We start from the raw sequence: 27,873 nt of genomic DNA, 5'->3' as shown, positions 1-27,873 counted from the left end.
GTGCCGGGCTCAATCCTTAATATCATGCAGTGAGATCATCGGCCAACCATCATGAACTCACCATATTATTTGAAACGAAGATAAGGAAGGTCAAAAAACAGGTATGATTGGAAGATTCAATATACGTGTACATTTACTGTACTTGAGAGAACACCATTAGCTATAAAGATCTTGCCCGTGATAAAAAGTACAAGAAAAATTTCTTCTCAATTTTTCTGTCTCAGACTTTTGTCCAGCACTGTAAATTATCTGTCCGGGTGTAGACTGTCGATGCAAGTGCTCCTTTATGCAAAAGTCTATCAATACAGGTATAGCATTCCAATAGGTGAGCATTTATGTCAACAAATCTCCCGACTTCCTCAGCTAAAAGTAAACGAGTACGTATGTTAACTGCGTACCTAAGTATGTTAACAGTTAACACATGTACTTGTGTACATAAGTATGTACACAAGTAGCCTACATGTGTTAACTGTTAACACGACTTCCTGCTGCTAGTAGAAAGAATTAGTACTTTGACGATACAGAACAGACAAGAGAGATTGGAGTCTACTTAGATTGTACTATTGTACATTAGAAGAGGAAGAGATCTCTGTCTGCATATTAACTATAGGTCCTACATCATAATCTATATTGGTAAATTCTAATGTTATTGTCTGTCTGTTTGTCTGTGCAAACACTGCATTTCCATGTTTTGACCGATTTCATCCAAACTTCACACGTAGATGCTCCATGCCTTCTACCAGGTTGATAAAAGCAGTTGGTTTCAAACTCCACCTGGATCCTGAGCACCAGCCTCTGAAACACCCAACTGCGGTGTGTTTCATTGAAAATGAGAGGAATCCGGAACACCTGCTAGTGTTTAATAATAAATGCGGAGAAAAATATAAGAATAAGTATTTTATATTATCCACAAGGAAAGCTAAAATTATACAAATAATTTTAAACTGAAATAATGAATAGGGTCTCAAAACAACAACCTAGAGATTTGCCAAAATTAACTATTTGCAAATGTATTGCACAAATGGAAATCTTCGCCTCGAACCAACCATTTTATCAACATTTCAGTAAGTATTGACTTTAGCAGAAAACTATATCACTGAATTAACAACAATTCTAACCATAACAAGTATTAGCACAGAGCAAAATAAAATAAATATATGGCTTTCAATTTTAGCATAAACTCCATTCTTGAACACGACAGGAATTACATTAATCAACGTATAAAGATATGAAGTACTTTATAACAAACACACATGCGTTCATATTATGTTAAACAAACACAATATCATTGTTCTTTTCTCATGGACAAAGGTATAATGAAATGTCATAGAAATCACAATTTGATGCGCACAGACATCTAAGACGGATGAACAATACCTGGTATAAAGTGGCAATTCTCAAAGTCGAGTTTGAATTTTATCAAAGCCCCCAAATAGGGGGTCGATAGCAGTGAGTCCAATAGCACATGCAATTACATAGCATAGTGTCAGCGAGCTTGTTGCCACAAAATAGATAGATACAAAAAGAAATGAAAACCAATAGATTAAAGACACCATTTGCCAGGCTTTACGAGGCATATCGCACTGAGTGCTCCTCATCCCATTAGACCCTTCATTGAATCTCAAATCCTTCGTGTAGAAATCAGCTAAGCGATGCTCTTTCTCTTTCCAAAGATCTTTACAGAGCTGCTGAAGCTCTGCAATAATAAGCAAGTGAAGAAAACAAAGGCTATGAAAGAAACAGACAGTAAACGCTATTCAAACCGCCATGAATTACTATGCAATACCTGAGCTTTAATATTGATTGCCTGCAAGCTTGTGTAATAGATATCTTGCTACGCTGCCAAAACTGTCGATGTACAAGATGTCTGTTTTGTGTTTTAAAACCATTTGCTTGTTCACATATTTTACAAACTGCAATTTTAATATTCCAATGAGGATCAGTAATCTACCAATTCCAATGAGGATTGATTACCTACCAATTCTAATGAGGATCGATCATCGACTAATTCCAATGAGCATTGATTATCGACCAATTCCAATGAGCATCGATCATCGACCAATTCCAATGAGGATCGATTATCGACCAATTCCAATGAGGATCGATTATCATCCAAATAGGATTGATTATCACCCAATTTCAATGAAGATCGATTATTGTCCAATTGCAACAAGGATCTAACCAAAGTTATTTCGCCAACAGCGCTTTGATAACCATTAGTATCGGAGATAGTTTATTGTTATCGTGCGATTGTATGTTTCCAAACATCTTGATTTAATGAAGATCCATTGCCGTAGAGCCATGTATTCCATGACCTTGATGTTGTTAAACTTCTAATATATAGTCTTTGATAGTAAAATGATATTATCAAATCACTACATTATTTTATGTGTACATTTCAACAAGCTCCTTGCTGTCTGTCTTTTTTATTTCTGCGGTTACAACCTTGTTCGTTACACCTTCAAGTATTACCATGCAGTGTTTCGATATATCAGTAGCAATAATAATAATAATCAAAGATGAGAAAGTTATTTTCTTAAAAAGCTGGAAGCAACAAGAGACATCTGGTAGTAACGAAAGAATACGCCTACAAAACTCGATGTGGAGATAACTCTGGCTAGATACCCATCAGATTATCATAATAAAATTAATAATAATATTTACTGATTAAACCATGCTAGTCATTTACCAATATTACTAACTGATAATATAATATAATAGTATATAGTTATAATATAATAGTATAAAAACCATCTCCAGCGACTTTTTCCCAGATAGCGAGTTCAGTCTCAAATCTTTACCAGCACTCTCCACCGAATACGATTCTGTATTAGCTCTCAGCAAAAGAAGGTAAAGTATGCTGTAATTTCAGCAAAAGAGCATCGGGCAGAGAAGAGCATGAAACTAGTGGCTGATACATCGCAGAACTTGCTGCCTGTACCCACCTTCTCCTCCATCTGGCAGAGAATCTCTGCGGTAGCGTGTTATATGAAAGTGCACCTCTTCCGGAAACTTTCCTTTAAGAATTGCCAACTCATCCTGTGGCACAATTGGCTTGTAGGCCACGGTCACATCATACAAACTGTCAAACGTATCTGTGAAATAAAACAAAGTGTTATCAATAGCAATAACTTTTAAGATAGCAACCATTAATTAAATTACTACTTCTTAAATATTTTTAAAAGTTCTTCAAAATCATATCCACAATATGTATATGTAAATAATAATACATAATTTAAACATATTATAGGCTAGATATTATATACATGTAAATTGTATATAATATATATATAGTTTATATAATATTTATACATTACATACCGGCATGAATATTTTACAAATTGAGAAGTGGAGTATATACATTTAGAGTAACAAGTTTAAAAGAGTAGGCTGCCCTGAGAAGGGCTGAAGAAGGGGAGTGGCGAGAAGTAGACAAAAATGGAGAAGCGGTTGACAAAGCTGTGAAATGAAAAATGAGTTCAGAGGGGAGGATCGTGAGAGAAAGGAAATGACTGAAGGTGGACAGCTGCTTTTGAGGAGGTGATCGACCTACCACCAAGACGGTCACCGAGTGTTGTCTCTGACTTATAGCAAGCATCTTCCTGATTCATCTCACAAACTAAATTTATAACTAATTTTAATAAGATTTGAACATGCCTGTCTGCTTCTTCCACAATATACATTTATATTTGCATTTACACTAGCAGGAAAATTGGCTGCACACTTTCTGGCAGCAGATACAAAGATGACGAAAGTCACGTTTGAGGTTTCCTCGACTGAGAACCATTAGAAGTAGAAGTGAAAATTTAATTTTATTGATGGCTGTAAATCTCTGTGAAATCAGGAAGAACCATAAAAGATGTGAATTCAGACGGGAGTAGAGGAAATGCAATACTGCTGATTGGTCTAGGCTGACTTGAGGAATGGTAATATATAGACTCAAGTGAATGGTTGAAATTACAGTACATCCATTGGACCAAACACTTATAGCATCTCATAAGTTCATAACCCTTGTTAGTCAAGTTTCATAAACCTAGCACGAGTTTAAGCCAGAAGCTCCCAGAGTCGAATCTGGCCAGAGAACTTAATTCTTGACTCAAGTAATTGTCTTGTAGTTATCCTGAAATTAGAGGCACTTTAAATCATAGCTTTGTGAGCCATTTGAGAGAGCCATCAGAGCCATTTGAATTGAAGACTGAAACAAGCTGATAGACATGACAGCTTCTTTAGAGGGTTCCTCACGCCAAAATTTAAGATTTCATCAGAAAGTGTATATATTTTTCTATCATTTAAAATTTTGTTTTAGGTGATCTGATAGCCAGGATGTTTCAAGATTAAAATCAACAAAACATGGTTGCGGTTATAACAATCAAAAAGACTTCCTCAAAAATGACGCCGATAGTCGCACTTCCTGTCACTGTCAGTGACAGGATAGCCTCAAACAAAAACAGCATAAATGGCTCAGCCTGCTGCCTTCTTGTATGGCCTGTGCAGCAAATAACACACCTTCGTATTTGATGCCTCCAGAGATTATGCCACTCAGTACATGTCAGTGATTGGGCTCGCTGTCAGTACAGACGGCAGCAGGGTGGAAAGAGGAGATGAGAGGTTAATCATTCAGGAAGGCCAACCGTTGGCATATTTCGTGTGAGGAATATAAAGATACACTACAAAGGGTTGGCAATGACCTTCATGCACTCTTTGGCTCTCACCCTGAATGCCTAGTAAGAGCCTGCCTTTTTTTATTCTCCTTAATATGGTTTTTATGATTTCGCTTATGGTGGTGTAATTGTGTCTACCTTTTCCTTTGACTATTCCAATCCCTGTGTCATCATGCCTTACCATAACAATACTGTCTATATTACTTTGTTCTGTTAGCAAAGCGCTTATTCCTGGTAGGTGAGGTCATACTGGTCTCATATTGAAGTTGATCATTGCGAGACTAGGGGCCTAAGGCTGCGCTAAACAGATGGTCTCTACCACGCCTAGTTAGTCGTTAGAAATGTGGAAATAGGTATAACAATAAATTATGCAGATTTCACCAAATGTCGATCCAGCAACTCAACAGCTAAATGTTTTGATGGATGGATGGTGGAAGTGCCAATTTTGTTAACTTCGAGCGATGCGCCATCTATTCAAATACGAGTGTTTGCTGTATTTCTTTATGGGCAAAAGCTCAGGTGCAGGCTTGTATCAATGGTTATATAGAGTCATACTGTTTGAGTAGACCTTGGGCTTCAGAGTTATGGCCTAGATATCATATCTTAGAGGATGTAAACACACTGTTGTAATCTGACTCATGCAGTGTCCAGCTAAATGGCTAGTTGGTCGGGTGCCAATTTCACAGCGTTAGCAAATTTTTAGCTAGCCTAGGTTTACTGATATCAGTGATTTTCAATCCGTGAAATGCTTGTGTAAAATCTATTTTGGAGAGAACTAGTTTGGTTTTATCTTCCGCCTCTCATCAGAGACCGTTGACACCAAGTATAGTCGATAGTTTATTTGTATTTCAGCAGGCCGATCAGCTAGACTCTATGCAACTGCATTACATTTGATTTCCTTTGACTCTATGGAAATCCACCTGCAATCGTGTCTTCAAAGGACTAACGAACCTAACATGAGCCTTGTCTGTCAATGTTATTCCCACCTTTATTGCTTTTATTGGGCATAATGGCCCTTAAGCCCAAGTACACATCACAAATGACAAGTTGGTTCTTTTTTAAAGTCATAGCATACACGCTGAAAACTTCTCCTTTTCAATTTCTGCAGCAACTTTTTCTGTTCAATATTAATTTTGAGTCTTAAAACTGGCTAAAAATCGTCTTGTCGTAACTCTCAGCTCTTTAATTCTGTGCTTTAGTTCAACTTTGAAGACATGAGTGTGTCATTTACCAGACTTTTCATCTTATGCACGTCGAACTGCGCTGCTCCTGTGCAGTTTCTAAACCCTATCAGTGCTGTCTTGGTTTCTGAACATTACGGATGAGTCCAAACGGTGTCATACGGTTTCATGGCACAACCACATTTTTTATCAAATGATGTATTCAGCATTGGATGGAAAAGATGCGCCATGTTTCTTCTTTGCCTTCAGTGATTGGTTGGTACAAATACAGCGCTGTTGCTTGGATGCTTGTGCCATCTGCAATCAGTTTATTATTACTTCGTGTACTCATTGCCTGTTTATGTATCATTGTTATTATCCACGAAAAGATGGTTACAGCCTTCTGCCTTATAATTTAACTATAGTTTCTGCATGGGTCGGTATGTTGACTTAATCTGGTTAACCAAACAGGCTAATAACCCAGCTGGTTATTTTCCTGCTGATTCTTCCAGTTCCACCAACCTATGAGTCATAGCGAGCCATTAGTACCAGTGATTCTTTTGAATGGCGTGTTGAGCAAGTGGTTTTTTCACGATCCTAATCATTTCAGAAAGGTTGAGTAACCCTGCTATAAATGCAATAATAGTTCAGAGTTGTCTGTTCCATGTCTAGTTAGAAGTATATACGTATGTCTACAGTTAAACCTTCAGAACCCAAGTTAATTCATTCTGATACTTGCTTCATTTATTAAATTTAAACTGTCATATGATACAGCAACGATTCTCATATTGAAAATTGTTCATTTAGTTCCTTAGAAGAAAACCTTATGACGAATGCTTATTAATTGCTGAAGGTAATAGTTACGCATGAAATTAAATTCATGCTATATACTAGAAATATATGTGTAACAAAACTCAATGAATTAAAGTAATAAGCGATAAAAAATGTGTTCACTGTAAACTTCGCTAAAGTGTATGCTCGGGGATTCGCAGGTTCAGTGATATTAGCGATATCTTAACTAACTTAGTGTAAATGAACCTAGGTAATAGGAACTCGGTTTATAACAATGATATATAACTCTACAAGATAGGCGACGAGCATCATGTGGGAGGGGTTTAATGATCGAGCTCTGTTGGGATGAATCCGAACACCCGAACAAAGAAATATGCTGAATAAAGCCCCTTGTAAATTTACAAATATTATGAACATTAGTGGTTATTTTACTGATCTGTTGGTTTGATTTTGTTGTCAAGTAAATATAGTTGCCCAATATTGTCGCTGTTATGATCAGTCAGTTGCCGTTCACAAGCATTTGTGACATTAATAGTCGCCATTGTGAAATAGCCCAAATTTGGTTTTATATTCAGATTTTGAGTATGCAAACTACACTGCACAGCTTTGCTTGCTGTCCCATCTTATTGGCCAGGTAAAACAATATGACAACGATGAAAGAGTGTCATTTTATATTGGGGATGGGGAAATATTAATAAAAAATTAGAGAAAAAAGGACGTTGTTCGGGTGATTTCGAGTAAATTATATTTAACTTTAAGCATATACTACGACCCCTAATAATTTCAAAATTGATAAAAATAGGTAATTTGAAACGTTTTATTTTCCATGGATAACGCTAAAATTGAAGAGGGAAAGAGAGAATTACGTGTTTGCTGGTTACAGGATTTGTTGTTTTGTACTACTAACCGGAAATAAGTTATCTGCGATCGACGCATATAAGCAATAAAAATCTAGACCTAAAACTTAGCAAGGCAACGCGACCGCCCCGCGAGAACTGTGTTAGCACCAAAACCAGGCCTGTATTCACTGGTTGGAAGTTGGGGCGGCTAATGTTAGGCGACTAGTTATGAACACCTGGGGGTGTTGAGGGGGCGGTGTAAGCCCCCAACAGGTTTTTCTTATGTAGGGCCTCAGCCGGGCCGCTCGTGTGAAGTTGTAAAAAATTTTATCGGAAAGTATCAACATTTTTCTATTTTTTGAGATTTGTTTTGTTTTAGGTGATGGGACTGACGAGACGTTTTTAAATTAAAATAGGCAAAACTTGACCGCAGTTGAAACGCTCAGAAAAAAGACATCTTTTTCCTTTGAGCGTTTTAACAAAGATCAATTTTGCCGATTTTATTTTCAGTTCATACGATGGTTTCCACGCTTTCGGTGGGACATGGCCAAGCGGATGTTTGGTAAAACTTGATATTTTGCAAACCTTTATAAAGGTCGTTAACAAAAATATTTTGCCACTGATGATGATAATAATGACGCCTAAGAACTACTGAAAGTTGATGTTTGTCTCTATGGCTTCGAATAAATTGATATTCTACAGCGATAAAAACCGTCTCCATAGCCATTGGGCAAATAACTTTTTGAATAAATGATGTTGAGATCAAGTTATCTGAAGCAATTTATCATTGCGTGGGAACGGACCAAACAAATCCGTTCGAGTTAACCTTGTGTTTGAGATGAAATGTTGCATTTTATCCGAGGGCGAGTTATCCGAGTTTGACTGTACTTAGCCGCGGAAAGTTCCTAAAAATTTGGGATGGCTCAGCCGGCCAGCCGCCCCAGGGAATACGGGCCTGACCAAAATCCAGGTTAGCACAATCCTAACAGAGCTCAATCATTAAAACCCGCCCATATGATAGCCGTCGTCTATCCTGGAGGTTTATATCATTGGTTTATATGCTGTTTATATCATTGGTTTATATGCTGTTTATATCATTGGTTTATATGCTGTTTATATCATTGGTTTATATTGGTTTAATAATTTAGGCAGTTAGAAAATTGAATGGATTGTTTAGTATTAGATACGTGTAGATATGTATTGTAGATACGTAGATACGTGGAACTTGTAGATACGTGGAACTGTCTTGTATTAATTAGCCTTATTTTCTTGTAGATACGTGGAACTGTGTTGTATAAGCCTTATTTTCTTGTAGATACGTGGAACTGTGTGGCCACAGTCTTTTTCATCGACACCGCCCACAACGTTATAGACTACATCGAGACCATCTATAGAATTCTCCAACCGGGAGGATGCTGGATTAACTTGGGTAATTGTCTTCTCTTTCCTTTTAAACCAAGGGTTGCATCAAACAGAATATCACAGAGATATGACGAATTGTCCTTCGTCATATTTCGTGTTTTTTAGATTTTGATGTGCAAATTTCATGCAGCCTGTTTGATCTCTAGAAATTTTAAATGCTTAAAAAGAAGTTGGTGATGGATAATTTATCGGGCAGTCAGCAGAAACTTCCCAGAAGCATTGAAAATGTTACGTCATTGTGGAAACTGTCTGTTTCAAGTGAATTTAAAACAAAGTGTGTTGCTGAAAACAAAAAGGTTATTTCTTGCTATTGTATAAATATTGTACAATTTCCAAGTAAATACTCTTGCAAACATACCGTGTCGTTGCATCAATTGTTACATTGATGATGAAAACTCATCGTGATGCAACAGATCGTAACCAATTTTAAATATGATTCAGACCAGATGATCTAGCGCGATCCTAGTAACGATTTGCGACAGAGTGTTTCATGAGTTCCAGATCGAACTATTTTGCACGGTTTCAACCTATTATAAGTACCAACTAAACTGTGTTATCCTTGTAACATTAATACTGGTAAGCATTAATGTTATATTAATATTAATAAAAATCATTCAAGAAAAACAATAGAGATGAGAATTTTTTTTAATTTTATGTAAGGTATCTCTGATTAAATATTGAACAGCCAATTTTATTGTTTGTGCATCATCCATATGATGTTAGTAAGGTTTATATTACAGATCAATAGAATTAAATATTTGTTTTAAGTGCCAAGGTATTTGATTCATATCAGCAGATAGCCGAGCCAGTTGAGGCATCGTGACAAAAAAGGAACTATTCTATTTATGTTAAGAATGAGTCTCTCCTGGTGGAGAGTTCCAATTGGCTGTTACGCGGCGTTACAAATATTGTTGAGCGCATGAATAATGGGATCTATTGAAAACGCATACTCATCGTTGTCGTTGCCAAAAATCTTGCGTTTGATGTATGTGAGAAATAGGCAAACATGGCATGGTTATGATCTTCATTCGTCATTGTTAGCCAGCAATCCGGGGTGGACCAGTTTCTGTTTAAAATGTAGCTAGGCAACAACAGGGTGAATGACAGTTTAAGGACATACGCTGTAGGTGATACACCTGTAGGTGAGGTAGTAGCATGTACCCTTTGGTCTGTTGTAGGACCCCTTCTTTGGCACTATTCTGACCAGCCTGATGAGTCCTCTGTGGAACTCACCTATGAAGAAGTAAGAGCGGTGATCACATCCATTGGATTCGAGTTTCTTGTAAGTCTAGAATTGTCTTTTCTTGCAATGAGCGGGGAGACAACTCTTAATAAAGTTGTACGCGTTTCACTACGAACAATTCACATGCACGTATTAGTGAGCGATACGCGTTTGAAATTTACTTGTTGAGCTTGAACACATTTGTTTTCCATTGTGACCAGAAGTTTTCAATCGGAAAATTATTTTCCCCGTGCTGGCAACTTCTCGCTATCACATTGCTTTGAAATGAATGGAATTTCTAACTGTTCTACATTCCTTTCATATGTTTGTGATTCATCACACAGCTCTTGTTTTTCTACAAACAATTTATAAAAGTGATCAGTGCAGAAATCAATTCATGCGTCTAGAATGTGAGAGTAGAGCCCATTGTGGGTGGAAGGATCAGTTTTAGAGAGCTCATAGCCACCTTTGCTATGTTTTTTGTATCAGCTGCGGTGATGCAGTCAGCTGCCGTAAGTGGAGGCTATCCAGAATCAGCAGTACTGTTTTAAAGCTCAGCTCTTACTAGATGTCGTTTATACTTGGTTTAATATTCCTAATGTTGTCATCATCAGGAAGCTATGTTCACATACAAATCGCTAGTTATAGCACTACTAACAGGTTTAGAGCAAACTGTTTTTAAGTCAAAGTCGTCAGCAATAAGTAGTTTTTCATTTCTAGATTTTTTTCTTTTCCACTCAAACTTACATTTACATGCTTAGACACTGGGTATGGTTTTCATGACAGAACAAGCAGGTGCTTTGACAGTATTACCCAATATATTAAGCTAAGCGACTTGCTATGCGTAACGTCTCTACGAATGCTACTTCTTTGTTGATAATATTCTGCGTTATGTTTGCGGGTTCTATTGAGTGTAAATAGAGTATACAATATAAAATATATATAAAAACAGTATAAAAACAATACAAAAATAATACATAAAAAGCTCTTTATATATTGTATACTGAAGTATTTGGAATATTAAAAATTTACTTTCATATAATAAATACAATATAGCTCCAATTACAGAGGTGATTGCCGAACAGCATCAGTTGCATCATGCGTCACGTGTATGTCTATCACATAAATGTTCACATACACATACTGTCAGTATTCAACTCAAACGGCATCTGTTGCGGCTTACATCGGCGGGCAAGTCTATACTCAAGCACTAGTGAAGAAACTCTGACAGGCACTAGTCATTCTTTATGAATTTGAGCCACGTTTATGACATGACTAGAGGTTTTCTTATTGTGAATGTTGCGATTGATGCACGTCGGCTTGTTTTCTTTAGCCATGAAATAGCATCACCTTCCTTACAGTTTTAGTTGAAAAACCTGCTTGTTACGACTGGTTCACACTTGATTGCGGCATGTCGGAGTTGTCCTCTCCGCGATTACTTGTTGACTGTGCATCATAGACCAATGACATCACCAAGGTTGGGAAGATGTGTTGCAGCTGTCAAACTTTCTCAATATGTCGCCCCGCATCCATGACAGTCAAAACAATCTAAAGTTATACATAAACCAAATGCTTGTAAATGACTTCTATATTATTTTTACTATTATGGGTTTAGTAATTGTATTTTATAATTTAAACTTTAGGCCGTATGACGGTGTTATTATCTCAGCCATTATTCGTCGATTATTTGCACAGTAAACCAATGGCATCGTCAAGGCAATGCGGATACTTGAGGAGATTTTGCAGCTGGCAAACATTTTTTAGGCGGATGAGATTATGATAGTTTGAACAGAGGATCACTGATGTGGATTAATGTGGATTAACGCTCACATACTGTGATGTAGTGTGAACCGGCCTTTAACCGAGAGAGTAAAAGTGTTAGCTGCGTTTTTTTTCTTTTACAAGGTTTATGTCATTGAGTGTCGACTCTGTTTTACCATTTTGACTTGGCTGATATTGTTGCCATGCACCATGAGTTAGCTTTGTCTCGCACGCTGCTCTTGCAGGTACCCCCACCCAAGTGTTCGTGTAACAGCAGTCTACCTGGCTAACTACGATGCTGTTTATCACCTGCATTCAACCGACTGCGTTTGCTATTTTCTTTTTTTCTTGTCTTTACCAGGAAATTGTTTATCAAAGATCATTAACAGCTGCTTTTCGGCATAGAAATTGAAAAGGAAATTGTACTTTCCATGAGCAATACGATAGACTCGTTGTTTCAGGTATCTCATATCTCAGGAGATACATTGTCTATGCTACAGCAGTTGTGTATTTGTTACAGTAAAACAAAATTTATGTATTGGATTTATAAATTTCTCTTTTCTAAATCAGGTTCTTTTGCAACGGTTAACAACAGAATTCTGATGTTGAAGCATTTATTGTTGATCTTTTTTGTAGATTATCATTTAGTATGTTTTCTTGTTTACAGAAGGAGTCGCGCTCTCATCCTGCCACATACACTCAGAACCCTGAGTCGATGTTAAAGTACCAGTATGACTGTGTATTCTTTGTTGTTCGAAAACCGTCATAGCAGAATATCTGTAGGTACATAGTAGACCAACCATCTGTAGGTACATGGAATTTTAGGACTAGTGCCAGAAAAAAGAATGTATACAATATTTTTATTCAACATTTTATGCATTGTAAATTTTGCTTTCATATTTTCATATCAATTTCATAACTTTTTCAACTGATAATTTTCATTGATGCTGTCGGAGTTTAAATCAAAATATTGTATCATTCAATATGTTATTGTGACTGAGTAGTATATGAACTATGCTAAATTCATTAGCTACTCTCACTTGCAAGTCTATTTTCATTATAATAAAACAATTTAATTGATTGCTAAATCTCCGACGTAGCCATGGTCCACTATAATAAGAGCATGGTGATTGCAATTAGGAGTTATTCAATCACGCCTGAAATCTGCCACGCACAAACAACCTATTTGGCACTACTGACATGTTTTGTTATTTCCAAAATATCAATTCAGACCTAAATAAAAATGTTTAAACCTTGAAATTTTTTGTAAAAGCAAAAGCGCACTACAGTGAATTAGATCATGACTCAAGTATATTTTATGCTGTATGGCCTTCTGGAAAAAGTTATGCCTTCCCAAGCAGATTCAATAATGACGAGTTCAATCATAAATGCCAAAAACAAGTTTATAACCAATTGAAACATTTTCTCAGCTCATGCCATGGTTCCTTTGCCCATACTCACCAACACACTAATCAGCTATCAGACAAGATGAATTAAGTCTACTCAGCACACAAACTCATGCATTCCCTCTTAACACGTGTCTGCTTTTAGCTTGTGAAAAATGCAAACTTGGATGGTGTTTAACACTCGTACCAGGAGTGGATTATAGAGAACAAAATTGCCATACAGATAATCCATCCAAATATCTTTCTAGTACATTCAGCAACATCATATCATTGAGAATAAAGGAACTCAATTTATTCCTATTTTTATACATCTTTGTATGGTATGTACTAATAAAATATGTATTGTTATTGTTACTATTCCTTGCCATGAGATCGCGTAAAAGATAAAAGGAGAAATTGCTATAATAATAATACACTAACCACGGGATTTCACCAATGTGACAAGACCTAAATTTTTTTGGACAATGAAGTTCCGCACCAACTAAATGTGACCAGCATTCTATCTATGCCTTTATTTATAACTAATGTGTGCTGATATAACTAACTCATATAACTAACTCATATAACTAACTACCGGTAATATAACTAATGAATTGACAATCGCTTTGTAAAACATTGATGAGTCGCAATAACATCGTATTCACTCCCAAAGGGCAGCAGCTGGGTTTGTTCCCTCACCAGACGAGCAGCTGCCATAAACTAGGATTATAGCAGCATTGAACCACAACTGGATGATAATAAAAGGCTAGCTGCTGTGGGTGTAGGTGAGCTATCTTGAAGATCGAGATTGATGTCTGCTGAGTTTACTGCAAGCAGAGTTTGATGTCTGCTGAGTTTACTGCAAGCAGAGGCTGTGTGTGTTTTTAAGAGATCTGTTGCACAAGCAAGGCTCTGTGATTTTGACTGGACATGTCTGAGTCCAGTGACAAGGGAACCTCAACGACTAGAGAGCTGGACATGTCTGAGTCCAGTGACAAGGGAGCCTCAACGACTAGAGAGCTGGACATGTCTGAGTCCAGTGACAAGGGAACCTCAACGACTAGAGACACGCCCAGTTGCGGAGAGCAATTTGAGGTTGGATGTTATTCCTGTCACCATCAGTGGACTTTTAGTTATTAAACGCTGACCCAGGTCAATCTTTCTAGACCACTCGGCCATGGCTGGTCACTTTTTACTCGCTCGACTGTCTGCTGCAACCACTGAACTCGCTGATATTTGGAGTTGTTTCTGTTTCACTTTATTTCCATAAATAATTACGTTACTCCTTGTCAATCGAAACAAGAGGTGATATGCATATAGGCATTGTTCCAAAGAAAAGCTGCAGTTACATCCGTGTTGCACTGGGCAGAATGTCACAGTCTTAGCTATTTGCTGATTTAGTGGTATCTTCCTTCCTGAAGATATAAATTGGGGCTTATCTCCCTGCTTTTCACTGGCCAACTAGTGCAAGCTTTTTTATTACAGACCCATATATGTGAGAACAAACTACATGTACTTACGATATAACCTTAGTAATTACTACCATAAAAGAGTCCCTGCCTAATCACCCACCTGTGACACATGCCAATATAGGACATCTGATGTGTTTTGTTAATCCAAGTGAGAATAACACACTAGACAGAAATCAGGTTCAGAGGGAACACCTAAATGTCACAAACATACGAATAGTGGTGATAACTATAAAAATGTTACGAAAATTGTGCGGATTCGCATAAATAGTGTTTATGGAAGGATTCGACTAGGATAGTAAACTGTCCACTTTTTATTTGAAGAACCGACAACGAAACTAATACGTACTATAAAACTGTAAACACTTCCTGAAGTGTGCATAATTTTGAAAATCTACTTTTAAATGTACATAACTACTGCTAATATTTGTCATATGAATGCGGTTCATTAGGTTAGAGCGATCTCATTTTGATATACGTTGACGATATCACGTGCAAAGTAATAAAGAGTGATAAGAAGGCCTTTGGGATTGAAAAGCTAATAATAAGATCCGAGGCAAAAGAGTGCAGTAGTCGATGTAGGCGGCTTACTGTAAAGTAAACAGGTAACTCACTAAGGATATCAGCTGTTTACAAGTGAAACTGATTGATAATTAAGATGGGCAGAGACAGTAAAGGTCGACAGATCAAGGTTCAGAGGTGACAGGATAGCATACCGGGTGTATTAGATAATAGATAAGTGTGAGATGTTTAAAAATAAACATTTTTCCCAGTTACAAGTCCTACAACCTGTGAATGCAGTTTTTTGAGAACCATTAAGACTGGAGAAGGCAGACTGGAGACATCCACTTGATTAAAACAACCGCTGGTATTACACAAATGTATAATAAACAATAATGTTCTATTTTCTGATGCGACTGCTGAGGTTCAAACAGAAATGGAAATGCTAAAGTCGCTTTAACTCAACCACCAATTCATCTACTATCTTCTGGCGTTACTTAAAACAAAATTCAGAATTTCAACAAATGTCAATTCTTAAATGTTCAGTGCCTCTTAAATAACATTTCATACGTCTTGCTCTCTAAATACCTGCATGTGAAGAGCTCAGCCAGAACATAGTGCTATAGACCGAGATCATTGAGATTACAGAGATAAACTTCGCTCAATTTGATAGAATTGAACATCTTAGAGAATTTGGCCCAAAAAATTTCAGAATCTCTGGGTTAGATCAGCACAACACACGAGACAACGTGTAGCTTTATTCAAAAAATACTTTGGACTATATTAATTATCCCTTATTAAAAAAAACCTTGCTAGAAATTGTTTTACTATGTATATATTATTACTCGATAAAAATCAAAACTTTTTGCCTTTTAGAGCTGTGACAAGCAACACGCTTTGATTTTGTAAAGTGCCCAGCTCAATCCTTAATATCATGCAGTGAGATCATAGGCCAACTATCAAGAACTAACCATATTGTTTGATACGAAGATAAGGAAGGTCAAAAAACAGGTATAGTTGGAAGATTCAATATACGTGTACATTTACTGTACTCGAGAGAACACCATTAGCTATAAAGATCTTGTCAGTGATAAAAAGCACTACAAGAAAAATTTCTTCTCAATTTTTCTGTCTCAGACTTTTGTCCAGCACTGTAAATTATCTGTGTAGGCTGTCAATGCAAGTGCTCCTTTATGCGAAAGTCTATATCAATACAGGTATATTATTTCAATAGGTGAGCATTTATGTCAACAAATCTCCCGACTTACTCAGCTAAAAGTTAACGAGTACGTATGTTAATTGTGTACTTATATTAACAGTTAACACATGTAGGTACTTGTGTACATAAGTATGTACACAAGTACATGTGTTAACTGTTAATACGACTTCCTGCTGCTAGTAGAAGAAAGGACTAGCACTTTGACGATACAGAACAGACAAGAGAGATTGGAGTCAACTTAGATTGTGCTTTTTTACGTTAGAAGAGGAAGAGATCTCTGTCTGATCAACTATAGTTCCTATATCATAATCTATATTGGTAAATTCTACTGTTGTCTGTCTGTTAGTCTGTGCAAACACTGCATTTCCACATTTTGACTGATTCCATCCAAACTTCACACGCAGATGCTCCGTGCTTTCCACCAGGTTAATAAAAGCAGTTGGTTTCAAACTCCACCTGGATCCTGAAAACCAGCCTCTGAAACACCCAACTGCGGTGTGTTTCATTGAAAATGAGAGGAATCCTGAACAACTGCTAGTGTTCAATAATAAATCCGGAGGAAAATATAAGATCATGTATTTTATATTATCCACAAGAAAAGCTAAAATTATACCAATACTTTTAAACTGAAGTAAGGAATAGGGTCTCAAAACAACAACCTAGAGATTTGCCAAAATTAACTATTTGCAAATGTATTGCACAAATGGAAATCTTCGCCTCGAACCAGCCATTTTATCAACATTCCAGTAAGTATTGACTTTAGCAGAAAACTATATCACTGAATTAACAACAATTCTAACCATAACAAGTATTAGCACAGAGCAAAATAAAATAAATATATGGCTTTCAATTTTAGCATAAACTCCATTCTTGAACACGACAGGAATTACATTAATCAATGTATAAAGATATGAAGTACTTTATAACAAACACACATGTGTTCATATTATGTTAAACAAACACAATATCATTGTTCTTTTCTCATGGACAAAGGTATAATGAAATGTCATAGAAATCACAATTTGATGCGCACAGACATCTAAGACGGATGAACGATACCTGATATAAAGTAGCAATTCTCAAAGTCGAGTTTGAATTTTATCAAAGCCCCCAAATAGGGGGTCGATAGCAGTGAGTCCAATAGCACATGCAATTACATAGCATAGTGTCAGCGAGCTTGTTGCCACAAAATAGATAGATGCAAAAAGAAATGAAAACCAATAGATTAAAGACACCATTTGCCAGGCTTTACGAGGCATATCGCACTGAGTGCTCCTCATCCCATTAGACCCTTCATTGAATCTCAAATCCTTCGTGTAGAAATTAGCTAAGCGATGCTCTTTCTCTTTCCAAAGATCTTTACAGAGCTGCTGAAGCTCTGCAATAATAAGCAGGTGAAGAAAACAAAGGCTATGAAAGAAACAGACAGTAAACGCTATTCAAACTGCCATAAATTACTATGCAATACCTGAGCTTTGATATTGATTGCCTGCAAGCTTGTGTAATAGATATCTTGCTACGCTGCCAAAACTGTCGCTGTACAAGATGTCTGTTTTGTGTTTTAAAACCATTTGCTTGTTCACATATTTTACATACTGCAATTTTAATACGAAGTACAATAAGCAATAATAATTCGTGACAGTTCCCAAGTAGCTAATTCTAATGATATTATCGTTCAATTCCAATGAGGATCGATTACCTACCAATTCTAATGAGGATCGATCATCGACCAATTCTAATGAGGATCGATCATCGACCAATTCCAATGAGCATCGATTATCGACCAATTCCAATGAGCATCGATCATCGACCAATTCCAATGAGCATCGATTATTGACCAATTCCAATGAGCATCGATCATCGACCAATTCCAATGAGGATCGATTATCATCCAAATAGGATTGATTATCACCCAATTTCAATGAAGATCGATTATTGTCCAATTGCGACAAGGATCTAACCAAAGTTATTTCGCCAACAACGCATTGATAACCATTAGTATCGGAGATAGTTTATTGTTATCGTTCGATTGTATGTTTCCAAACATCTTGATTTAATGAAGATCCATTGCAGTAGAGCAATGTATTCCATGACCTTGATGTTGTTAAACTTCTAATATATAGTCTTTGATATTAAAATGATATTCTTAAATCACTACATTATTTTATGTGTACATTTCAACAAGCTCCTTGCTGTCTGTCATTTTTATTTCTGCGGTTACAAGCTTGTTCGTTACACCTTCAAGTATTACCATGCAGTGTTTCGATATATCAGTAGCAATAATAATAATAATCAAAGATGAGAAAGTTATTTTCTTAAAAAGCTGGAAGCAACAAGAGACATCTGGTAGTAATGAAAGAATACGCCTACAATACTTGATGTGGAGATAACTCTGGATAGATACTCATACGATTATCATAATAAAATTAATAATAACATTTACTGATTAAACCATGCTAGTCATCTACCAATATTACTAACTGACACTGCAAAAAGTGAGCCTAGTATAAAAACCATCTCCAGCGACTTTTTCCCAGATAGCGAGTTCTATCTCAAATCTTTACCAGCACTCTCCACCGAATACGATTCTGTATTAGCTCTCAGCAAAAGAAGGTAAAATATGCTGTAATTTCAGCAAAAGAGCATCAGGTAGAGAAGAGCATGAAACTAGTGGCTGATACATCGCAGAACTTGCTGCCTGTACCCACCTTCTCCTCCATCTGGCAGAGAATCTCTGCGGTAGCGTGTTATATGAAAGTGCACCTCTTCCGGAAACTTTCCTTTAAGAATTGCCAACTCATCCTGTGGCACAATTGGCTTGTAGGCCACCGTCACATCATACAAACTGTCAAACGTATCTGTGACATAAAACAAAGTGTTATCAATAGCAATAACTTTTAAGATAGCAACCATTAATTAAATTACTACTTCTTAAATATTTTAAAAAGTTTTTCAAAATCATATCCACAATATGTATATGTAATTTATAATACATAACTTAAACATATTATAGGCTATATATTACATATATACATGTAGATTGTATATAATATATATATAGTTTATATAATATTTATACATTACATACAGGTATGAATATTTTACAAATTGAGAAGTGGAGTATATACATTTAGAGTACCAGGTTTAAGAGAGTAGGTTGCCCTGAGAAGGGCTGAGGAAGGGGAGTGGCGCCTGAGAAGGGCTGAAGAAGGGGAGTGGCGAGAAGTAGACAAAAATAGAGAAGCGGTTGAGAGAGCTATGAAATGAAAAATGAGTTTAGCGAGATCGTGAGAAAAAGGAAATTACTGAAGGTGGACAGCTGCTTTTGAGGAGGTGATCGACCTACCACCAAGACGGTCACAGACTGTTGTCTCTGACTTATAGCAAGCATCATCCTGATTCATCTCACAAACTAAATTTATAACTAATTTTAATAAGATTTGAACATGCCTGTCTGCTTCTTCCACAATATGCATTTACATTTGCATTTACACTAGCAGGAAAATTGGCTGCACACTTTCTGGCAGCAGATACAAAGATGACCAAAGTCACGTTTGAGGTTTCCTCGACTGAGAACCATTAGAAGTGAAAATTTAATTGTATTGATGACTGTAAATATCTGTGAAACGAGGAAGAACCACAAAAGATGTGAATACAGACGGGAGTAGAGAAAATGTAACACTGCTGATTGGTCTAGGCCGACTCGAGGAACACTGCTGATTGGTCTAGGCTGACTCAAGGAGCACTGCTGATTGGTCTAGGCTGACTCGAGGAACACTGCTGATTGGTCTAGGCTGACTCGAGGAACACTGCTGATTGGTCTAGGCTGACTCGAGGAACACTGCTGATTGGTCTAGGCTGACTCGAGGAATGGTAATATATAGACTCAAGTGAATGGCCGAAATTACAGCACATCCATTGGACCAAACACTTATAGCATCTCATAAGTTCATAACCCTTGTTAGTCAAGTTTCTTAAACCTAGCACGAGTTTAAGCCAGAAGCTCTCAGAGTCGAATCTGGCCAGAGAACTTAATTCTTGACTCAAGTAATTGTCTTGTAGTTATCCTGAAATTAGAGGCACTTTAAATCATAGCTTTGTGAGCCATTTGAGAGAGCCATCAGAGCCATTTGAATTGAAGACTGAAACAAGCTGATAGACATGACAGCTTCTTTAGAGGGTTCCTCACGCCAAAATTTAAGATTTCATCAGAAAGTGTATATATTTTTCTATCATTTAAAATTTTGTTTTAGGTGATCTGATAGCCAGGATGTTTCAAGATTAAAATCAACAAAACATGGTTGCGGTTATAACAATCAAAAAGACTTCCTCAAAAATGACGCCGATAGTCGCACTTCCTGTTTGTCTCTCTCGCTATGACACCAGCTATTGCATTCTAGTTGTAGTCCTCTTGGTCTCTATTGACATATTTTGTCACAATATAGCTCATAATTGCTGGAATAAAACATCAAATATACCCTCAGATACATTGCTATCGACGTTTCCCACGAATTAAAGATGGGCTGGTTAAAATTTATTCAATAGTTTTCCTCTAAATGCTGAGTAAACATATGAGTACCCTATGCTGTAGATTTATCACTTATAAAGAATATGCATGACTATTGATGTCACTTTTGGGGAAGTCCGAGTTCTTTTGTGTGATGTATACCCAACATACAGGCAATGGCTATGATCAAGTGATGTTATTCTTGCTAGTATTTCCTACACTTTATTTATGTAATTCCTAGATGGGTCTCAAATATAGTTGTTGTTGCTGTAGTAGCCACTATCGTACATGTATGTTAAGTTGTATGTATCATCGATAGTAGCTCATCTTTGATTCAATCACCCATATTCTTGCCTCCCGTCTCCCACCAAAAACAACAGACACACACTATGAACTTAAGAAGAGTTCATAACAAATAAGAGAAAATTACCTTGAATACACAAAAGTTATTGAATATGCTACACCTGATTTTCAACTTCAACCGACTTGTTGGGCTCACACTTGAAATCACCACACAATATGACTGACAATACAGCGGACCACAACTGCTGGTAACTGCTTTACAGAAACAGACTAAACAAGACCAGTGTTTCACTTATTGAGTTACAAATATATAATTACACTGTCAGTAACCTTGAGTTTATTTTAAGAAATACTAACAATAAACCTGTAAGTTTAAGTTGTTTTAGCGGAAACAGGAAACAGTATGACTGTCGGATGTTATAGCTTATAAATGTATAATCATTTAGGTTAATCAGCTTATATAGTCCATACTAATGTACTGTCAACGGATGTAAGTAAACAGGTTCAGCTAGGAAGCACCTAGCTTCTTAGGCACAATAAGTGAAACTCTTTTGCATTATATCACACAAATTTAAATATTTTCGAACTTCACGATTTACTCAATAAGATATAAAATGGAAGATGCCTACAAAATGACACGCAGATCAGAATAGCACACAGGCAGACAAAAATCTACAAATGCGTTAGTCGAAAGAAAGGAGATATGACAAAATTTTTTTTAGACAAAAAGTCATAAAAAACATTTTTATAATCTGATTAAAATTAAATTTAGAGTTGCCCGTGCTTGTCTGTTTTTCACACAATATACATTTGAACAGTTAGTTACTCTACATGCAGTAGTTGCTATAAGAAGTAATAGATGGGGATCAATAAATATGTATGTAAATGTGACTACTAAATATAGTGATAATCAAGGAAAAGAGGTTTTTGGTAATTTACCTTCACGGCTTGGATAAAAATGTAAGTGCAGTAGTACATAGTACAGTGGTGGAGTAAGTGATAATAATATGCATGTAACTTACTCTGACCTACAATAGATCTGATATAGTTTAAACTAACCTTTTATTGAGGTTTTCATTAGTTTTACTTTAATCTTTCATTACTTTTTGTGATTAGTACTCACACAACTGTAGTTTTGAGAAGTTTATAATGTTGTATGTTGAAAAATATTTTGTAGCTTGAAACAAATATATTCCCAAATTTTATGTTGTAAGTCAAGAAAGCAATTTGTTTGACAATTTGTTTCATACATCTAGTGTAGCCAAAAATGGAAGGATTGTTGAAAATATACAAGTATAAGTGAACTTGGAGAAAACAAAATTAAAATTTGAGCAGTAACATGCTTTGCTGACTTTAAGCACTACACTATAGTATGACATATGATAGTAAACAGCAGAGCATGATAGTAGAGCATCTAGCAACACATACTCAAGAAGCATGTTATTGAACAGTTGAAAGCATGGCAAACCATTTCAAAATATTTTACAAAAAGGTTACTCCGAGTAAAAAAAGGTTATTCGTTTTAAATAATTTTTGCAAAATGCAGATGCTTGGCTGGTTTGCCAGGTTTAGTTGAGATAAAATTGTACATAAAAAGCACTCACATTTGAACATTTCGGTGCTCAAGTAAGAGAATCCGTTGACACGGGGGTGTAAAACATGCTCGTACTCCATCAAGTTGTTGGCTTCCGCATACCTCTTACTGCGTTCCATGCCGGTTTCACACTTGTCTATGCCCTCAGGAAAAAATAGCAGCTGCAATATAACACTGACAGTATTAGCTACTACACAGTGAGTGTCTGCAATATAACTGAGCAGATCCCCATATTTAATAAACGAGTCTACATACATGTAAATAAGCTTTGATAATAAAATAGTTTGCCAAATAAATACATCATCATAGCAATATTATTATGTAGAAACTTATAATATACACAAACAGTAGGCATTCTAATATAACACAAAAACCTACAAAATTATAAGTGCGTATAATAAACCAACAATTGTGAAGTAAATTCAAATTTTGGCAGCCTAAATACTTATGACAATTCAAGAAAACTTACGTTGACATTTTGTCCCATCCTCTGGTAATAAGACAGCATCTCTCTAATTGTAATCTTGTCTTTTTCAAAATTTCTTTTCATGAATATGTAGGCAGCCAGTTGTGTTGCCCATCCTAGCAACACATAACCAAGCTCAGCAATAAAAAGTGAGCACTTAGTGGTGGATGATAAATACTTTTGATCACACTTTGCTTCTGATTGTTCAGCTATTCATATTGTTTTTCCTTCATCTTTTTGCTTATATTTCTATTTATTTTCAACACACATTATAAATTTACACATAATAGAATCACTCGTCTCATCTGACAGAAAATTACTGTCAAATAAGTGCATATCAATCATAGCATTATAGCATGCTACCTAAACACTTTTAAATCGATGTTTTCACCGCTAGAGTAGCTAGCATGTAAAACGGTTATATGAGGCATTGTATCTGGTTATTGCAAGCTGTCCCAATATTCTTTGGCCTGTTCCATCTGCATGCTACTTGTTATGTGTCAACTACATATACAGTATTTACTTACCCAAACCTAACAGGTTCTTGAGAGGAAAGTCTTTGAGGCTGATTTTCTGATTTAGAAAGTTTGCGTATGAATAACGATAGAGACAGCACCAAAAAAACATCCAGTCCAATCTAGTCCTATGGTTCATAATGAGTAAGTTACTTCCAAACTTAGATGTTTCAATACGGTCTCCAGTGATAATAACCTTCACTCCATACACAAGCTCCATCAGCGTCTAAACAATTAGTTAAGCACAAAGTGTACTAGTATAATTGATGTAATTGGACACTGCGATAAGACTACTGAAATACAACAAATGCTGATTGATAGTACAGGCACACTTTGAGCAATTAAAATTAAAAGTAGCATTATTGACAACTAAACTGAGATAGACAAACAATGTCTGTTACACTCACCACTACAAATACGAAGTAGAAGGTGGTCACTAAATCGGCGACTTTTCTGAACAAGGGTGCTTTTATAAACATCAAAGGTAAAAGAGGAACCATCATAAAAATAATTCCTAAACATGCCGAAACGATAAGTACAGTCCAATAAAATAGACCTCCAACTACGGTCCGTCTCATGTTAGTCGCAGTTTGTCGTTAGTAACCGCGCAAACCGGTAAACGCATGCAAAGTGATGCTGAGATAGTGACGTTTGGAGGGTAATTAATCTCCGCTATCATAAAAGCAACAAAATAAATAATGCAGTATGTTTGTCATCGCATCGTAATAAGTATGTTTTTAAAACGAGTCAGTTACACCCACAATCAAGTGGCACAATAAAGCGAGTAAATGTAATAGCGGAAGTGGGTTTGGTGATCGATAAAAATATAACCCAGACGAATCACTACATGTAGTCCTTATTCCAATAAATGTTGAGAAGATAAAATAATACCTGATGAGTCAAATTAGCTTCATCTCTAACCAATCGAGTATGCTCAAGCTAAGGCTAGTTTTCAACGATTGTTATTGGTCGATAATTTGGAATGGCGTGCTCTTAATAGCCAATTGACTAACTTTAGCTTACAAAGAACGTGTATTCGTAGTATTCGCGCAACGGCTTGCACGTGAAGACAAATGAAAAGATGCTGCAGCCAGCTATCGTACAGGTGCTTCGTACTGTCAGGGCTTGAAATGATAGATGACCAATAAGTCTAAAGAAGTAATAATTTGTGGGATCACCTAATACCACAACTGCTGCAAAACATTGCAGCAAGCACTGTGATGCATCAATAAGCAGACATGAAATATATGGCAATTGCTATGCTGCTGGAAATATCAAGCATGGGAGTTGTCCAACTATCATAGCTGATGCAATGTGAATATATGGGACATCATTTCGATTGGGAGTTGTCTGACCATTATAATGAAAAGCTTAATGAATGAAAAACAGCATAAAATTGTTACTAAATCACGATTATTATTGATCAACACCACTTAATATGAAAGAGACTAACTAGTTACAACAATTATTAATGGATATTCAGCGAAGCAAACAACTCTACAGAGTATCAGGCAAAAATGGAGGTATATCGCCAATATTACAGGAGCCAGCCACATTAATGACTTGTTGGAGCGAAGAAGCAGCTGGCGTGCACCAGATCAGCAACCAGCCATCAGTGAAAGAATCATTTACAACACTTTATTTAGTATATTTAGTTATAGCTTATAACATCATTATAGTCTAGAAAATGTTGTATTGTAGAGCAGTAGAAAAATATAGCATAATTATTCATTAACTCAGATATTGTATTTTATGAGAAAATATCGACGAAATGGTTGTACAAAGAATGGCATAATATTATAATAGTTTCTCTTGCTTCATATAAATTAGCTAGCTAATAGCGTCTTAGAACGAGGATTACTGTAAAATTAATTTTATAATGCTGCCATTGTTAGTTTTTGAGTTATGGCCAGTTTTGTACAATTTGTTACCGGACTTAGAATATTTTTCACTTCTCATTCGCTTGTCGTCATGGAATCCCAACCACAGTAAGGAATTTTAGCTCACCGCAAGGAATCTGAAATATAAATTAAACAAAAACTTACGCAAAGACCGCAAGTAAAACACAACCAACCAATGACATTCGACAATGGCTCAAGGACAAGTATAAAAGAGGGGCAAAATCAAGGGAAGAGCAGGAGAAGCTGGCAGCGAGCCAGACGGCAAAGGGGAGCCGCAGAGGAGAAGCTGGCAGCGAGCCAGACGATAAAGGGGCGCCGCAAGGAAGAGCCAAGATAGGAGGATTAACATAAGCCCAAGATAGCCAAGGAGCCAGCAGCAACCAGCTCGCCGAGGATAGACTCAACAAACACGATTCACCCAAAAAGAGGTGGCAAGCCAGGAAGCCATAAAGCCCTGAGAGAAGAAAGTTAACTCAGCCGCCCCTGTTTACAGTAAGAGCTACTACTACACGCCTAACAGATACGTACTCGTTTAACCTAGTAAGGCCATAACAAATAGGGCTAAGCATATTGTTATTTTTGCTTGAGCTAGTAAGTCTTGACAGAATAATTGTTATTTTGACCTTTGGAGAAAAATAGAGTTTGCAGACACTTAGAAACAAACCACTGGCATGTTATTGTCAATTATAAGATAGTTACCTGCACAGAGTTGCCTACAATAGATAGTAGGCCTCATAATCTCAATAATACTTGATACTTGGGCTCAGCGATACAGCAACGCCTTACTGTCAAAACAAATTGAAAGGATAACTATAGTAGTGCCCATCTCCATTGATTGAGTTGGTATTTCAATTTTGCTTTATAGCAACGGTCTGATTTTCTGGGGCAGAAGTGCCACTTTGTCTGCGGTCAAAATTTGTCTTGGGAGAAATTGAACTCAAGGTCCAGAGGCTAACCATTACACATAGAACCATAAAACCATAGAACCATTGTAGTATTTCACTCAAAGGAAACTCACAAAAACGATACATTTCATATTATTATTTAAATATCAAATTATTATTATTAGCTTACTTTTTATATTCATTATTATAATAAACTTTAAATAAATACAATAAATTATTAAATTATTACTTAAAATTTCTCCCTTGACAGTACACCTATACGGTTGCTACGAACTTAAATGTTTCAATAGAGTCTCTAGTGACAATAACCTTCACTTCATACACAAGCGCCATCAGCGTCTAAACAAATAGTTGAGCACAAAGTATATATAATACTTTGTGCTTAGCTAATAATATATATATATTAATATATATATTATTAAAAATTAATATATATTATTAAGTTAATATATATTATTAAAAATTAATATATATATTATTAAAAATTAATAGATATATTATTAAAAGTTAATATATATTATTAAAAATTAATATATTTATTATTAAAAATTAATATATATTATTAAAAATTAATATATTATTAAAAATTAATATATATATGTGTATATATTCTAGTGTGATAGATTTTTGTTAGAAGTTGCCTTTTTGGGAGCACTTGCTCCCGGGCTGCCATGAGTAGCGAACTCTGTAGTGGCCGTTAGACTTCCTTTGTTCAGCCACATATTTTTCTGGTGATCACCAACCTTAGATATTTATCGGTGATAAGCACTATGAAGAGGTTTCATGTGCCAGTCAAGTTCCTCATCATCACTGCGAAGCTCCATTGTCAGATCAGCCGATTGAAATTCAGCTAGTAACTGATCTGAGGTAGTCATGGAGGCTTGTTCTTCCTCTTTCACTGTCTGCTGTACACTTGGGAGTCTCCTACCTCTATCTTTCCTATCGAAATACAATCTAGTAGTATCAGATTTTGGGTGGAGTGCTCCATGCATGGTCAGTAGTTTACCAGCTGCTACATCTGTTTCCTGGATTGCTTCTTCAGTCCACTTTATTATGCCTGCTGGGCATCTTATTACTGGCAGCATGTAGGTATTCATTGCCATGTCTTGATTCCTGGCATTGAGTTGGCTTTGTAGGACCTGCCGAACGCGTTTCTTGTATTTGGTAATGGCTTTGTGACATACATGTATATATAACATGACTATATATATCATGACTATATATATATCATGACTATATATATCATGACTA

General features: G+C 36.3%; 1 protein-coding gene across 3 annotated transcripts; it reads right to left on the bottom strand.

Moving 5' to 3' along the window:
- LOC137396217 (lysocardiolipin acyltransferase 1-like) lies at window positions 1–24,601 on the bottom strand. Of its 3 annotated transcripts, XM_068082401.1 has the most exons (7): window positions 24,224–24,601; window positions 23,829–24,042; window positions 23,305–23,417; window positions 22,846–22,996; window positions 2,946–3,095; window positions 1,554–1,696; window positions 1–363 (listed from the first exon to the last, which is right to left on the bottom strand). In XM_068082401.1, exons 1-7 carry the CDS (start codon window positions 24,392–24,394, stop codon window positions 334–336), a joined length of 972 nt encoding a protein of 323 aa, XP_067938502.1. In that variant the 5' UTR covers window positions 24,395–24,601; the 3' UTR covers window positions 1–333. The 3 variants fall into 3 exon arrangements, with proteins under 3 accessions (XP_067938502.1, XP_067938501.1, XP_067938500.1); XM_068082400.1 differs by lacking the exon at window positions 1–363 and having other exon boundaries at window positions 1,031–1,696; XM_068082399.1 differs by lacking the exons at window positions 1–363; window positions 1,554–1,696; window positions 2,946–3,095 and adding exons at window positions 16,998–17,809; window positions 19,140–19,289.
- Between the last annotated feature and the right edge of the window lie 3,272 nt (window positions 24,602–27,873).

The sequence above is a fragment of the Watersipora subatra genome, chromosome 5 (assembly GCF_963576615.1).
Source record: "Watersipora subatra chromosome 5, tzWatSuba1.1, whole genome shotgun sequence".
Classification (NCBI taxonomy): Eukaryota; Metazoa; Bryozoa; class Gymnolaemata; order Cheilostomatida; family Watersiporidae; genus Watersipora; species Watersipora subatra.
The sequence above is the reverse complement of the archived record's forward strand: the minus strand, read 5'-3'. Positions and strand labels throughout refer to the sequence as shown.

Coding starts and splice junctions, on each gene's coding strand:
- LOC137396217 (XM_068082400.1), bottom strand. CDS start 24,394: ATGAGACGGACCGTAGTTGGAGGTCTATTTTATTGGACTGTACTTATC. Junction 23,418..23,828: donor CAAGAACCTGTTAGGTTTGG/GTAAGTAAATAC, acceptor ATGTGTTGCTAG/GATGGGCAACACAACTGGCT. Junction 22,997..23,304: donor GGATGGGACAAAATGTCAAC/GTAAGTTTTCTT, acceptor GTTATATTGCAG/CTGCTATTTTTTCCTGAGGG.